Source organism: Podarcis vaucheri, assembly GCF_965113315.1.
Source record: "Podarcis vaucheri genome assembly, chromosome: 3".
Lineage (NCBI taxonomy): Eukaryota > Metazoa > Chordata > Lepidosauria > Squamata > Lacertidae > Podarcis > Podarcis vaucheri.
This window is the reverse complement of record NC_138761.1, coordinates 44,405,759-44,422,874: the sequence shown is the minus strand read 5'-3', so window position 1 is coordinate 44,422,874 and position 17,116 is coordinate 44,405,759. Positions and strand designations below refer to the sequence as shown.

At 41.7% G+C, this 17,116-nt stretch overlaps 1 protein-coding gene across 4 annotated transcripts in view; it reads left to right on the top strand.

Moving 5' to 3' along the window:
* The first annotated feature begins 51 nt into the window (after nucleotides 1-51).
* CNST (consortin, connexin sorting protein) overlaps nucleotides 52-17,116 on the top strand; it is a 46,870-nt gene continuing 29,805 nt past the window's right edge. For 2 of the 4 annotated variants that reach the window (XM_082215027.1, XM_082215024.1), the window contains exons 1-3: nucleotides 52-200; nucleotides 2,822-2,916; nucleotides 14,428-14,836. In XM_082215027.1, coding sequence (XP_082071153.1) covers nucleotides 14,482-14,836 — 355 coding nt within the window. In that variant the 5' untranslated portion in view covers nucleotides 52-200; nucleotides 2,822-2,916; nucleotides 14,428-14,481. Of the gene's footprint in view, nucleotides 201-255; nucleotides 353-638; nucleotides 841-2,821; nucleotides 2,917-14,427; nucleotides 14,837-17,116 lie in introns of those variants that run through there. The other 2 variants (XM_082215025.1, XM_082215026.1) reach the window with 2 other exon arrangements.

Below are 17,116 nucleotides of genomic sequence, written 5' to 3'. Positions count from 1 at the left end.
GTCTGCCTCTTCTCCGTGGTCAGGCTCCCTTCTAGGCGTTGCGGAGCTCTGTGGTGCTCACTTTCTCGCCGTCGCCGCCGGGCTGAGTCTCCGGAGTCCGCAGCCGGGTCACAGGTAGCTTCGTTCGATGTCCATTCGGAGCCCAGCTGTGCCGGCGCGAGGGGCTGGCCGGAAGCCTCGCGAGGCTGCCGCGACCTCAGGTGAGGGGAGAAGGAAGCCGAAGCTGCCATAGCGGCCGCTGGCGGGGTCCTTCTTCCTCCCGCCTCCCTTAGGGGAGCCTCCGCGGGGTTGCGTGTTTTGCTGCCTCCTGAAATGGAAACCCGGTTTTAAGGGCGAGAAGAGGGGCGAGCAAGTAATGGAGGGACGGTGTGCGTGGGGCACCTGGGATTTGGGGGGGGGTGCGAATTAGGCTGGAATGACTCGGAGGGGGGACGGCGGGAAAGACCCACCGCAGGTCTGCCCTGCGTGGGGAGAGAGTATCAGGCTCATCCTTGGGTCTGTGGGGCGCCTGTCTTGCTCCCCACCCCGTGAACGGCCACAGCTAGCCAGCCGCTGTGCTTGTTTCTTCGTCACCACGTCACTCTCTTGTGGATTCAATATCCTTGTTTTGAATTACGTGTGGGTTTTGCCTGCCAGCTGCTAAGCCTCTTCCGAACAGCGCCGTGCACGCTGTGCTCTCCCTTGCTTCGCCGCGCTTCACTCTCATCCTTCCTCTAAGGGAGCTCAGGGTGGGCAAGCTTTGGAGTTGTTGCCGGTTTTTAAGCTAACCGAGATCACTACGTTAGTGATCTGGTTGTTGCAAGGTTACCTGGTCGACTTCAGAGCGGAGGAAGAATACTGGTTGGCATACAGCTTTGGTCCATCTGGCCCAGTGACCTGTCTCTGGAAAGCGCAGAGATCTAGTCGAAATGAACGTATTTGTAAGATGTACACACAAGCACAATCGTGTGTTTGTGTCTGAATGCAATTTTGCATGCCTTTCCCTAAATTGGGATGTTGCTGTGCAAGTAATGTTTGGAAAAAAATGAACCGCATGACGAATAATAACAGAGTGTTGTAATAATTACTTTCCCCTTGTTTTAAAGATCTATCCTGTATTTAAAGATGCCTTCGGTTGGGCTTTGGTTCTGTTGATATTCCCCGATTTATCAGATGAATGTAAGAGGTTTAAATAAAACTAGATAGGTCAGTGAGGTGCCGTGGTGACTAAGTGTTTACAATACTCAAGTAGTACATTCCTAAACACAGTCTACATTCCTGACCATTGTGTCCCTTCATGGTTGCCTGTGAGCTGCCCAGATCACCGTGTTTTATTACTCTAGCATCAGACTGACTAATGTTGCTGTAGGCTAATGGGCCAAAGGGTTTGTTTTTCTTTAGAAGAGGCTTTAAATTCGGCTCAAAAAAAGGAAAAAAATAGTTCCAAGGCTGGGAATGATCTGTCAGATAAAAATATGAGAAGATGCATAGATGGCACCTGGAACTAAGTATACCCTCTTATCTAATCAATTTTTGGTGTTCTCAGTTGAGGATTTTCTTAAGAGCTATGGAGCTTGATACTTCATATAAATGGAAGATGGCTGATCATTTGTTTCCTTTTTATTTGCTTTTTTCTCTTGAATGGAAACCTTTGTTTTGATCTTTATTACACAAAATGTACTCATTATATATCATTTTAAATTAGATCTCTTTGCAACAGGATATTGATAATGAAAGTTGTGCGAACCAGTTGCTCATCTGCATGAGTATAGTAGTCATACTTGATTTTGCGTAATGCATAAGGTCTAGTCAGATTCGTATTTAATATCAATTGTCTGATTCATATTAGCAGCCTTCTAAATGCTGGCTAAATATTTGCTTTTCTGCCTCTCTCTTTCCTCCAAATAGTTGATTTATTCCTGTATTCATACAGTTGGCATAGTTTCCAAAAGAACTATCCCTTTTTTCCTTTGCCTGCTTGAAGTAGTAGTAGGCTGGGATCCAAAGAATACTGGCAGCTGATTTTCCATCCAAGTTTTCGGACTTGTGTTTCTTAAAGAAAAGCATACTCTGCCATCATTGTCACACAGCAACCCCCTTTCGAAACTGGGGGGACTTTTATAGCTGTTTATGATGTGGCATGTATATTCTGATTCAAATTCAAAGTTCTCAAGTAAAAAAAGAAAAAAAGCTATATTATCTATTTTCCTTTCTTAAACTGAGATAGACAAGTAATTCATATATTCCAAATAAAGATCAGTCTAACTGTACTAATAAATGTTTAATTTGTAACATGCCTTGAGGAAATTGGTTTTAGATTAACTCTGTCCTATCTAGCAAGACAGCCTATCCCCTTGACTTGAATAAATTTCAAGCCTTACCATTTCTATAGAGGCCTATGCTCTGCACATTCTGATCATGACTCACAAAAATGTATTAAAATAAAACCCAACAGGGCTGTTGCTGTTAGTCAATGGAAGTTTTTAGGCTTTCTGTCAGCAATTGTGATGATTGAGTTTGTTTCTGTACAGCACTTGTTATATATACAGTACTGTTTTTAGAAATGAATGCAAATTCTTTGTAAATGGACTGTTGTTCAGAGCCCATCTCTTCGATATCTAAAGGTCAGAAGATTCACCCAGATGTACCAAAAGGATGAATTGTCTCCCTCCATGTTAAGGAATAAAAACTAATTAGTATTGTATTCTGCAAGTTCTGCTTTCCATTTGGTTGGTTTTCAAGGCTGTCCCTTCTAGGTAGCACCCAAATGTACTAGCATTTCTTATAAGATATATTTTAATTTACATTATTTCCTTCCTCCCTCTTTTTTCTCTTTTGGCAGAATGAACAGATACCAGACAGCTCTGTATTAACTCTTTGTTGCCTAAAAGCATCTCCTTTCCCTTGCAATATCTTTAAGAACCATTTTGAAAAATGGTAAGTACTGTTCTCTGGTTTAGAAAGAACAAGACTCAAGGCAATGGTAAACATGCTTAGTATATTTTAAATATTAAAATCAGTTGAACATATTTTTCTTTCTTTTTTTAATATCATAAATGCACATATGAAATTAGAGAGTAATTTCTATGAAATTTATTCTGCTTTGTTGATTGGCAAAGGGACAGCACTTTATACCGACTTTTGTCAACAGCTAAAACTGTAGGAAGTAATTCAGGGGGGAAATCATTTTGATACTTAAGATTTATCTTATGTAAGTAAGGATTATTCAATTAATCTATTATTATGTTTATACGTATGCAAAATATTAGTAATTGTAAAGTATGGAAGCTGTTAGAACTGTAAGCCCTGGAAACCCTTTAACTAGGGAGCTGCTGGTACTTAGGATCGAACATTCCTCCATGTCACCTCTTTCTTCAGGACTGGGGCTTGGCACTAGCCCTAAACATGCATTAGGGGACCACGTTCTTATTTTTATCATATATTTGCATGGTGCTGCTGCTGTTGACCCCTTAAGTTAAGTCATGGGCCACCTGTTGAATACCAGTGCTCTAAAGCATGGGCCTCCTGGGTTTCAAGCACTTCCACCAGTAGTTTTGCCACTCAGTTGGTCATTCCTTTCTCTAATCCTCTGTACATTCTCCCTTCTTACCGATAGACTTTAGCCATGCAGTGAAGCACTCATTGTGTAGAACTCATCAGTTCCATTCCTTGTCTTGTTTCCAGCTTCTCCAAGGGCCTCTTAGATCTCCCTCTCTTTCTTTCTCTTCTTTAGCAGCTGTGCATGCTACACCCTGCCCTGCCTATTGAGGCTGCATTCCTGGAACTGACCTCAACTTGACTTCTCAAGTAAAAATCCCTAAGTAAAGCATATTGGTATGTCTTTCTTACTTGGGATGATCTACCCAGGAAAGTAGCATATGCCCTGATTTTGCAGGGAGGGCACTGTTCCACCAACATGACAGGACCAAAGATATAAAATGTTTGTGACTGAAAAACTGTGCTACAGTTACTCCTTCAAAACATTGGCATGCGTTACACTGTGTATCCGTGGTGTTATGATACCTCGTGGAGAGAATTTGTAACAGTGATAATCAAAATATCTGACATTGATTATGTCTAGGCCATGTGACTATAGTTGCAAACTTTCCACTTGCTGTTGTTTGTTTATATATCCTTTTATCCAAGGAGCCTAATTTACATGCTAGTCCCACCCTGCACCTTAGTTTATAACAGGGGTAGGCAACCTAAGGCGTGTGGGCTGGATGCGGCCCAGTCGCCTTCTCAATCCAGCCCACAGACGGTCCGGGAATCAGCGTGTTTTTGGATGAGTAGAATGTGTCCTTTTATTTAAAATGCATTTCTGGGTTATTTGTGGGGCCTGCCTGGTGTTTTTACATGAGTAGAATGTGTGCTTTTATGTAAAATGAATCTCTGGGTTATTTGTGGGGCATAGGAATTCGTTCATCCCCCCCATAGAGAGAGAGAGAGAGAGAGAGAGAGAGAGTGTCTGGCCCACCACATGGTATGAGGGATGCTGGACCAGCCCACAGCTGAAAAAGGTTGCTGACCCCGGGTTTATAACACCCCTGTGAGATTGGTTGAGTTAGAGACTAACCCAAGGTCACGTACATTGACCTTCATGGCTAAATTGGAATTTGAACCTGGGTATCGCCAGCCCTAGCTTGGCACTCTTAACTACCATACCATGCTGGTGGTGAAAATTGTCATTTGTTGTCACAGGTAGAACATGGGATATTTGTGTGCATAGGAAGGCCTAAAGTCTGATCCTAAAGGCAGACCCTTAATTTTCTGAAAATCGGTATTAAGAAGTTCTGTCATAAAACGTTTAATCTACAAAATGGTTCATCCCATCCCTGTATAGTAGTAGTAAATCTGTGCCTCTATATGATGAAAATATAGGCTTGGATCCTAATTGTTCTTTCTGTGACTGGTAGGACTCCTCCCACTTAAAGGAGCCTTAGCCTGTAGTGGAGGATCTCCGCAGCAGAAAAGAGGAGGCAATTTTTGGTTGTTTTTACAACCAGAAATGAGCACAGCAAGTCCCCCATTCTGCTGGTGAGAGTGTTCTGTGAGCAGAACTTTGATCACATCAGTGGAAAGGAATCCAAGATCTAAGCCATGGTATTTTAGAACCTTTGAAGGATGAGAAATATCCCACCCTTTTAAGATTCAGGTCTGTTGACATACATCAGATTGCTCTGTAATAGTGTGTTCAATAAGAATTTGTATATGTGTTCAGAAAAACAGATGGGCATTCTTTAGAAATGAAAATAAATACTTACCCAGAAGGAAGGTCAGTATTTGCTGTTGCAAGCAATACTTTGTTTACTGAAACCATATGTCGTGGCTTTTAAGAATGGTTAAATTAAAATCTAAACAAAACAGTAGGGAATCATTAATGGTTTCAATTGTGCATCAGTAGAATTTTAAATTATTTTTTTAAATTGAAACTTAGAGATAATATATGATCCCCAGACAATAAAGGCAAAGCTCTAGTTCCTGTAAGTGTAAAATTTTAATACTGAAAGAAAAGAAAATGATATCTTTGAAGAAGATTGATTTTGGTATGCTATCAGAGCACTTCATCAAACAAAATGAAAAAAAATTCAGCTATATATGGAGCAAGTTTATATCCCAATGCAAATATCATTGGTCATATAATTTAATAATAGGCTTGCTACTTCTTATATCAGACATACATTGTCCTTTACATTTAAAGTTGAAGGAGCAAAAAAGGCAGCAGCTGCTCTTCTGCAGCCTTAACTCCTTCATCCCTCATCGGCTCCACAGCCATTCTTTGTTATGAAGATGCTTAGTTCAGCTGGCACTTTGCATATGCCCTAAAAGACCTTTAGCTTCACAGGAGACTGTGAAATAAGCAAGACCGAGAAAGCAAATCTGGTTGCACATTGGCTATCCTAATTTATAGTTGATAAGTCTTTGGACTGGGATGAGCAAGAACTGCAAATGTATGCTAAAGCTTATCTATGCATCTGATCAGTGTGCTAACTGCTGATACAAGTATCCGCCTGTATTTTGGACATTAATTAGCCCACATAAAACAGAAGTCTCCTTCCAACTGGCACAGCCCTACAGGTGACTTTAATTGCTGTAAATTATTATGTTTCTATGCCTCTTTGTTTTGCATGTGAGACGGCCTTGTCACACAAGTTGAAACGTGGTATGGGCTTGGGACTATCTGTTGTGATTGACACACGACATTCACCTTTGCCAAATCATACTGCTGTGGGACGCATGTATTGTCCTACCTCATGTTGTTGGCATAACACCTTTTAACTAAGCATCCTGTCTTTCATAGAATCATAGAATCATAGAGTTGGAAGAGACCACAAGGGCCATCGAGTCCAACCCCCTGCCAAGCAGGAAACACCATCAGAGCACTCCTGACATATGGTTGTCAAGCCTCTGCTTAAAGACCTCCAAAAAAGGAGACTCCACCACACTCCTTGGCAGCAAATTCCACTGTCGAACAGCTCGTACTGTCAGGAAGTTCTTCCTAATGTTTAGGTGGAATCTTCTTTCTTGTAGTTTGGATCCATTGCTCCGTGTCCGCTTCTCTGGAGCAGCAGAAAGCAACCTTTCTCCCTCCTCTATATGACATCCTTTTATATATTTGAACATGGTATCATATCACCCCTTAACCTCCTCTTCTCCAGGCTAAACATGCCCAGCTCCCTTAGCCGTTCCTCATAAGGCATCGTTTCCAGACCTTTGACCATTTTGGTTGCCCTTCTCTGGACACGTTCCAGTTTGTCAGTGTCCTTCTTGAACTGTGGTGCCCAGAACTGGACACAGTACTCCAGGTGAGGTCTGACCAGAGCAGAATACAGTGGCACTATTACTTCCCTTGGATGCTATACTCCTATTGATGCAGCCCAGAATTGCATTGGCTTTTTTAGCTGCCGCGTCACACTGTTGGATCATGTCAAGTTTGTGGTCAACCAAGACTCCTAGATCCTTTTCACATGTACTGCTCTCAAGCCAGGTGTCACCCATCTTGTATTTGTGCCTCTCATTTTTTTTGCCCAAGGGCAATACTTTACATTTCTCCCTGTTAAAGTTCATCTTGTTTGTTTTGGCCCAGTTCTCTAATCTGTCAAGGTCGTTTTGAAGTGTGATCCTGTCCTCTGGGGTGTTAGCCACCCCTCCCAGTTTGGTGTCATCTGCAAATTTGATCAGGATGCCCTTGAGTCCATCATCCAAGTCGTTGATAAAGATGTTGAATAAGACTGGGCCCAAGACAGAACCCTGTGGCACCCCACTAGTCACTCTTCTCCAGGATGAAGAGGAACCATTGATGAGCACCCTTTGGGTCTTTATCTCAGTCCAATCTTCCATCTCAGAAACCAAATTCTTTATTTCATTTAAAGATTACATTATTAAGTCTTTCTTTGTCCTCTCATCACTTAAGCTGTTCCATATTTTGCTGAAGTGTGCTCTTTCCTTGCCTCTCTTCTATGTTTGTTATGTTCTTCGGGTTAGTCAGATCACACAGTGCAGGCCTCAAGAACAACAAATGAAAGTACCTTTGTTCCATCCCCCCAGATCATCACCAGTATTCTTGATGGCAGAAAGTTTGCCTTTCAGTAACTGTAGACTTGTGCCTCTAGTTGCTCTGACAACTTTCGTTTATGTCTATGATTCCAAACCCTTGGATCATGCTGAAATTCTGGAAACCTGCTCTGTTTCTCCCTCTCCCTCTAACATGTAATTATTAGTGTTTCGCTCCTTCCATTTCTGTGCCAATTTCTTAAATCTAACTATCTTTCGGCTTTCACATGGCCCAAGCCTGTGCCTTTTGCAATCAGGCATTCCCCAGGTGTGTCTACTGCCACTTCCTGTTTCCTGCAGCAGTAAGACTTCTCCACCCTATTTCTGTCTCTCTTCGTGAGAAGCAACCGTGGGCTGGGGTCCTTCAATATCAAAGGACATCGCATGCGCAGACACCTCCCACCTTCTGGAGAAGTCTGTCGTCAATAATTACTCAATTTGGGCAATTCAAGCTGCATTTCACTCTTTAAAACTAGGTCTTCTATCATGTGTTTCCCTATCTCTACCCCATGGTCTTACACAAGTATCCCACACAGGGGTTACATTATGCTGCCACTCTTGGTTAAATGATTGGGAGCAGACCACAGTATGACAATGCTCCTTCTTCATGAATTCTAATGTTCTTCCCTTGTTTGTTGTATAGCATTGTGTCTGCATCAGCAATAGTATCTACATGAATGATCTGCAGAAGTTACACTTCTACAAGTGTCATGCAGTGTCTGTACTGCGTTCATTTGGCACCATACCTTACTTTGGAACTCCTAACTGACATTAGGCAGGTGCTTGCTGAAAATATTTGTGTTTTGGCCGGTGTGTTCAGACACACGATTGGTTGAATTCATTTATTTATGTGTTTATAAGCTGTATTTTGATTTTTTAAAAAAGTTTTGAATGGAGTATAACATGAGATTAAAATGTTTCACCGTGTTTGATTTTTTTTAGATGTTTTTATTACTAAACGACTAAACAACAACAAAATTACAAATATATTTGCTGCCTTTGGGAGGGAAGGGTGGGATGTAAATTAGATAGATAGATAGATAAGTATTATGTTTGAAGATCATATGATTTTCATAGATAAACAACTTACACATTGCACAGTTAGTATAAAATGTATTGCTGCATATTTTCTACATTTTGAAGGGACCTCAGAATTTGTATGTTCAGTTCAAGCTCAGGAGAAGGGGAAGTGAAGAAATAAGGAGCTTACTTCCCAAAGAGCTTACAGAGCAGTATTTGTACTCTCAGCACATTATTTTGTGGAGAGAAAACATCCAGCTGACATAAACAGTCAAGAGGTTAGATTAAGGAGATTTTCTGATAGTGAGCATACTCACTAATGAGATTGTACATAACACAATCATCTCATGATGAGAGAAACTACTAATGAGGCCGCATTGTGGGGCAGTTGCACTGAGTGGCAATTATCTCTGTTGGAAAGTTGGGCTGGAAAGAGATTTTGCATCCTAAATAACTTCTTCCTCTGTCTCTCCCCTGCAACCCTAAGCAAAAACATCTGGAGTAATTCCCATTGAATGTCCCTGTCTTTATGATGGTGATCTTGCTTTATTGATTGTTGAGAATTATTCTTAATTTACGAAGGTGGCATTGTGTGGTTTTAAATCATCATCATCATTATTATTATTATTAAACCAGTGCAAATGTTGTATGCTTCATTTATGTAGTGCACATGTTGTGCAATTTAGTATAAATGAGACCTTATGGGTTAATTGCATTTCAGATTATTAGCCATAATAATCTGAGAATTTCCTCCTGAATCTCTTAACCAGAAGTATTGGGCTAAGCAAATGATTTGTTAGTAGCCTGTTGACGATATATGGATTAATTTGTGTATATTTTTACCTTAATTTTGTTATGTGTAAAATAGGGACAGCACTTGATTTTTGTGGTCTTTAACCTGCATATGAAACAACAGGTGTCAAATGTTAGTTAAGCTTCAGCAGTTTTGCCATGCAGCTGAGAGAACAAGAGCCAGATGTTTATTTCTCTCCCCATATACTCTCTTGGGGTTCCTTAGCCTAATCTGGGTTCAGAATGCAAAATTTCCTTAAATCCTTTGTGCACTTTAATCCATAATCAAGCTATTCCTGTTTGTATAAAAGTGTTGAAAAGAGAGAAGGAGTTAAAGTATTTGTTTTAGTGAAACACCCTTAATTGCAGGCCTCCTCAGAATACAATATCACTATTTTTCTTCCATCATATGAATAGCCAGTAATGAAAAACCAACCCTGCCTCTTACAGAGCATTATAATGACTGATATTATAGAGTTTAATTCTTCAGGGTGCGATGAACAACTGCTCGGTATAATTAGGCTAAAACAGAAAAAGGTTCATGCCACATTGCAACCGATTGAAATATCACAAAGTAATGAGATTGAGGAACTGAGAGGGTACTGGTGGGTGAGATTTTTAAAAAGCCCAGTCAGCAAATCTGCAGCCATTTTAATATAGAATAGAGGTGCTCTGCAGACTGAATTAGGCTGGATCATTCCTGATGCAAAAAGAAGTCTTGGGTCACAGCTGCTTATTTTATTTATTTTATTATTAGATTTATATGGCCACACAACAACACATGTTACCTTGGCGGTTTTACAACTAATTAAAATAATATTTTAAAACCTACTAAATGCAGGGTGGAAATCTTTCTGGTACAGTACAAGTTACAGATAGGTAGCCGTGTTGGTCTGCCATAGTCAAAATACACCTTAAAGACCAACTAAGTTAGTTCTAGGTATGAGCTTTCGTGTGCATGCACACGAAAGCTCATACCTAGAACTAACTTAGTTGGTCTTTAAGGTGCTACTGGAAGGAATTTTTTTATTTTGGTACAGTACAAGTTACACATTAAAATGCAACTGATGCACTGAAATGTTTGTTTAAAATGCTACTTGTTTAAAACCTCTGTGTGAATCAAAAGCCCTTCACCTGGCTTCAGCGTCAGCCCTTTCATAAGCCACGTTGAGCCATGTTCCGTAGGTGGTGAACATGCCCTCTCATATATCGCCTGCAGGACCACCTACCACAATGGTTGTGGCACACTGGCCAGCAGTCAGGTGGGTTGGCCGCTGCTATTACTATTTTACTCCCCTCCCTCCCATTTTTCACATAATGTCTGTGCCACCACTATCTGCCATAAGATTTAAAGGTAGTGAAAACATGTAAGTGACCTAAAGCAAAACACAGTATGCCCATACCACAACCCCTCTGTTGGGCACAACAGTGAAGAGGTGACAAGTTCTTAGGTGGCACATTCCCTGGTGCTAAAAATAAGACATGCCAGACCAATCTGATTTCTTTTTTTCGTGGAATCACAAACTTGCTGGATCAGGGAAATGCTGTGGGCATAGTGTATCTTGATTTCAGTAAGGCTTTTGACAAAGTACCCCATGATAGTATCGCAAGGAAGCTGGTAAAATGTGAGTTGAACGAGGTAGCTGTTAGGTGGATTTGGAGTTGGTTGACTGACTGAACCCAAAAAGTACTCATTAGTGGTTCCTCATCATCCTGGAAAAAGTGACAAGTGGGGTGCCACAGGGTTCTATCCTGGGCCCGTTATTGTTCAACGTCTTTATAAATGACGTCAATGAAGGAATTGAGGGGATGCTCATCAAATTTGCAGGTGACACCAAACTGGGAGGGATAGCTAATGCTGCAGAAGACAGAATCAGAATTCAAAATGACCTTAACAGATTGGAGAACTGGGTGCAAGCTAACAAAATGAATTTCAGTAGGGACAATCATAAGGTTCTGTAATTAGGCAGGAAGAACCAGATACACAAATATAGGATGGGGGACATCTGGCTTACAAGCAGTACATGTGAAAAGGATCCAGGGGTCTTGGTGGACCGCAAGCTTAACATGAGTCAACAGTGTGATGCAGCAGCAAAAAAAGCTAATGGTATTCTAGGGTGCATCAAGAGAAGTATAGTGTCCAGATCAAGGGAAGTAATAAAAAGTAAAGGTAAAGGTACCCCTGCCCGTACGGGCCAGTCTTGACAGACTCTAGGGTTGTGTGCCCATCTCACTTAAGAGGCCGGGGGCCAGCACTGTCCGGAGACACTTCCGGGTCACGTGGCCAGTGTGACAAAGCTGCATCTGGCGAGCCAGCGCAGCACACGGAAACACCGTTTACCTTCCCGCCAGTAAGCGGTCCCTATTTATCTACTTGCACCCGGGGGTGCTTTCGAACTGCTAGGTTGGCAGGCGCTGGGACCGAGCAACGGGAGCGCACTCCTCCGCGGGGATTCGAACCACCGACCTTTCGATCGGCAAGCCCTAGGCGCTGAGGCTTTTACCCACAGTGCCACCCGCGTCCCTAAGGGAAGTAATAGTACCACTCTATTCTGCCTTAGTCAGACCACACTTGGAATACTGTGTCCAATTCAGGGCACCACAATTTAAGAAGGATGTTAACAAGCTGGAACATCTGCAGGGGAGGACAACCAAGATGATCAAAGGTCTTGAAACTAAGCCTTATGAGGAGCGCTTGAAGGAGCTGGGTGTGTTTAGCATGGAAAAGAGGAGACTGCGAGGAGATAGGCTAGCCATCTTCAAATATCTTAAGAGCTGTCACATGAAAGAGGGAGCATGCTTGTTTTCTCCTGCTTTGGAGGGTAGGACTCGAATCAATGGCTTCAAGTTGCAAAAAAGGAGATTGTGACTAAACATTTGAAAAAACTTTCTGATAGTAAGAGCTGTTCAGGAGTGTAACAGACTCCCACGAGAGGTGGTGGACTCCCCTTCCTTGGAGGTTTTTAAGCAGAGGTTGGGTGGCCATCTGTCATGGATGCTTTAGCTGAGATTCCTGCATGCAGGGGGCTGGACTAGATGACTCTTGGGTCCCTTCCAACTCTATGATTCTATATTAATGTTGCACCAGCTGCTTTAGTGAGCATGTTTGCTGGTATTTGCTCATGCTCAGTCATCCTTGCTAATAAGCACAAGAAATTTACCAAACAACACCCAGGTAGAATAGCTTGAGCAAGTTCGCTTAGTAAGCTGCTAGTGGTTCAGCAGGAAATATTAGTCTCCCTTAGCTAACTGGAAAGCTTTGCTGGAACACTACAAATATACTAGAGGAAGTAAATAGGAAGAGGGAGATGAGTTAGATTCAGTAAATCTAAAGGTACAATAAATAAAAGATACAAACTGGATACTATCAGCTTCAGTTTAGAAGTCAGAATATAGGTTTTTTAAGTAGTGTAAAATGTGAAATAATTCAACTGAATTAAAAACTACTGCTTAGATCCAGACTAAGCTCCCATTGGCAGGAGTGTCCCATATCTGCATGCTAGAGTAATGTGTTTTACAGCACTGCACTGGTTACAGGCAGTTTGTCCCATTCTGCTGTCATGTTTCCTGAACTAACAAGCCTTGGGTGGATGGGTGAGCCAGCAAATAAATAAATAAATAAATAAATAAATAAATAAATAAAGTTTTCTCGGTCATAGATTATATCCCACATTGATCATATTCAGAAAAGACCCACCAATATCTATTTCTTTTAGTAGGTTTGCTCTGAATATGACTTGGTTAAATATCACCCATTTGTATGTGAAGTGACTGTTCAAAGATCACAGATGTTCATTTGTTTAAGTACAGTCTTGCCTGATTTCCTCTTTGTTAGGCAGTCATTTACCGTAAGTATTTCTGCTTCATTTTCCTCCATTGTAAAAAAAAAAAAAGGGTGTGAAAGCCAATGCCTGCTCATGATAGCAGTTGTGATGTTTAAGGTTTGCAAAGTGCATCACAAATGTGTAATTCATTTAATTGCTAAATGTTAGGGCTGGTAGGACAATTTTCTTAATTATACGGAGGCCCTTTTCTTTAGCTAGTCATTTTGTTGTTAAATAGCAGATTTTCAATTAGTGGGTGGATATGGCTAATCTAAGTAATTTGTAGTTTTAACAAATATACATCTGCATATTTCTGAGCGTTGAGCTTTTATTTGAATTTACTACTCCACAAAGTACGGTGCTGGTATTTTACCACTGAATGCTACCCTTCCTGGATTAAATTGCCAGAATGATATGTACAGCAAAGGCGGATTTAGGGGAGCTCGACCGGTTCAGTTGTACTGAGTGTGGAGCCTTAGGGACGTCAGAACTATGATATAGAATGACAGGCGAGAGGTGGGGGCACTGAATATTCCCGTTGCACAGGGCACCACTGAAATATGAAACTGTAAAGTCTGCCAATGCACACAGTTTAGTTTACTCTCATAGAATCATAGAATTGTAGAGTTGGAAGGGGTCCCGAGGGTCATCAAGTCCAATCCCTTGAACCTCATTGACTAGCCTTGTGGAAAAACAGAATCCACAAAAGTTAAAGGCCTGCAAAAAACATTGCTTGCCTCTGGAGGAGAGCCAGCACCTGGTTTCCGTGGGCAACTGTCCTGTGTTGATGCCTGCCGTGTTCCCCCTTTTAATTCCCCCACAGCCTGGCACTCTGAGCAGCACAAGACAACCCCTTTTTATTTTCCACAGTGTACCATACAGTGTCACTCTGGGGCATTGTTGAGAATCAAAATGGTGTCAGTCCCCTCAGCTGCCTGGCTCTGCTGCCAGGTTGGCCCTTCAGGGCCCACTGACAGAGGAGGGACCCCATCAGATATCACCCTTGCTGAGATCTCTGTGCTGCTTGTCCAAGGAGTACTGGAGGAATGACAGAGCTCTCATCTGCCAAGTTGTTCTCATTGCCTGGGCGGAATTCCATGCACTCGCTTACACGAGGTTCCTGATTACCTATCCTATGGTAACCAGGCTAGTGCTTAAATACAAGGCTGGACTATATAATCTAATATAGCTAGGTAGTCAAAACATGAATTGGATTTTGATTATTATAAATCTCAATGCTTTTTCCCCCCCTTTCTAGAGCTGAAGATCATTTGTGCTAAGTGGATATAAAGTTCACCCTAGGAACGCTCTAATGGATGACAGGGAATCTCCTACAAATGACCTGCAGTTAAGTTTACAAGGCTCACTTCGTACCGACACACTTGTGGAAAAGATCAAAGCTTGCTTAGCTTCTTCACCAGATGAAAATGAAAATCAGCTTAATGGAAGCAAGCACGATACTCTGAAAAGCAGTGACGACACAATGGGAAAGGTTGAGCAGGACAGCATTAATAATAATGAGGACAGTGGAGACTACACGTCCTCCTGCCAAGAAGATGAAAGCGATAAGCCATCTAGAAGCTTCGCTGCAGATGAAATGCTCATTTTAGAAAAAGGTGACTCTGAAAAAAGGAGTTCAAGGAAAACAAAAAGTTCCAGCAGGAAAGGTACAACAACTGCCACAATATACATTTTGTTACTCATAGTACAGGCCTTTAACCTATAACATGACTTGGGGGTATCTCCTTCTATGATTACTGTTCTCAAAAAGTGTGGCCTTTCTATATCTTCTCTAAAAGGCCACTACCTTCCCAGCCAACTCTGCAATCCTGACAGGTGAAGCATGCACCTAGAATGCATTCACCTAGAAGGCAAATGTTAACAAGCCATTTTCTTACAAGAGAGAGTAGTGTTGTTTGAAGAGTAAAAGGTAAAGGGACCCCTGATCATTAGGTCCAGTCGCAGACGACTCTGGGGTTGCGGCACTCATCTCACTTTACTGGCTGAGGGAGCCGGCGTTTGTCCGCAGACAGCTTCCAGGTCATGTGGCCAGCATGATTAAGCTGCTTCTGGCGAACCAGAGCAGCACTCGGAAACGCTGTTAACCTTCCCGCCGGAGCAGTACCTATTTATCTACTTGCACTTTGATGTGCTTTCAAACTGCTAGGTTGGCAGGAGCAGGGACCGAGCAACGGGAGCTCACCCCGTCACAGGGATTCGAACCGCCGACCTTCTGATCGGCAAGCCCTAGGCTCTGTGGTTTAACCCACAGCGCCACCTGCGTGTTTGAAGAGTATATGCTATTAAAAACTACTTTTTGTTTTCAGTTGATAAAAACAATAGGAAGGAATTTCAGTGTCATACTGATTTAATCGCTCTGTCAGTGCAAGCATTTCTGCTTGCCAGGTAGAGTTATCTGCCAGGAATCTGAGCTGAGACGCCCATGTAGCAGAAGTTGCCCCCAGTTCTAGTCGCCACACAGAGGCAGCTTAAGGTCCAAAATAGTTTATTTTATGGCCCAGTTCACACACCACACTCAGGTCCGTGGTTTGCTTCTCTCCCAACAAGCCACAACCAATATTCAAGCTTTGTTACTGGTTTACAACTTGTAGCTCGTTTTGGGGGGTGGGTAGGCAGTGAGCCTGGATTCAGACAAAATGACAGGCCAAACTCTGGCTTGCTTTGTTTATGGTGCAGTGGCAGCAACAACAGGGGAAGTGTGAGATGGGAACTCTTGAGCAGCATACTCCCAACACATTGTTCACCTTAAACCATAGTTTGCTTTCAATGTGGTTTAATGTGACCTATAAAGCAGGCCATACAGCAAATATAATAAATGTAATGTGTTGAATACACCTAAACCTTTGATTTTGCCATCTGCAACTCCCTTTCACAATACTTCTTCCATGAAATCTACCACACCCTCTTTCATAAGGTGTTAGTTAACCCTTTTTATTTTCTGCCTCTGTATGATTTTCTACACTGTATGAAATGCATTCTGTTGAACGTATTATTTTTAATGGCAATCACTCATCTTCATCATCTGGTTAGATGGCATTATCATATTAAGAAGGACTGAACTGGCAAATACTTGGGGTGTATAGAAATGGGTATATGATAAATTCATATTTCCATTTTGAATACTGTCTTGTGTACACTAAGTAGAAAGACAGCTAATAAACTGCTTAAAATAAGGCAATTTAGATTTGCATAGTTGAAGACTGAAAAGATACTTTTCATACAATCTAAGCTCTACTACAGTGACAATTTAAATGTTAAATTTGTTTTTTTCTTGATTATTTTAAGGAGATACAAACATGGGAGAAACAAGTATCATAACGTTAGGATTTGTTGTGCAAGCTATTTCATGTAAAACAGAATCCAGCATTGGCCTTTTTTTTTGCTTATAATGGATGGGAAGTTAGGTTTGCACTTTGCCATCTTAGGTTCACTTTCCTTCCTACCACATGGTTGGTAGAAGGACTCCACCAGCATTCAGTTTCCCTGTGTTAGCTTGGCCGGTCATCTGAACTAGGAATCATAGATTATAACAAATTCTGGTTAGTTTCAAAGCACGCCAACTTCAAACCGATATTTCTGAAGCTGGCTTCTTAGCCAACACAAAGGGTTTAGTTTTGCTCTAATTAATACATTCTTGTTCTGAGTTTGTTTTTCACATATCAGCTGTGGTTTCTGTGACCAAATAAAAATGAGATGTCACATTTATGCATGAAAAGGCAATGCAGGTTTGTTTTCAGGAAGGTAGAGATTTCAAGGGAGGGCAGTGTTTGCACAGTGTAATAAATAAGTCAAGGGTTGAGCTGAGCAACAATCTTCTGTAGTATCTTTTCCTAAGAAAGAATAATACAGTGGTGCCTCGCAAGACGAAAAGAATCCGTTCTGTGATTCTCTTCGTCTAGCGGTTTTTTCGTCTTGCGAAGCTAGCC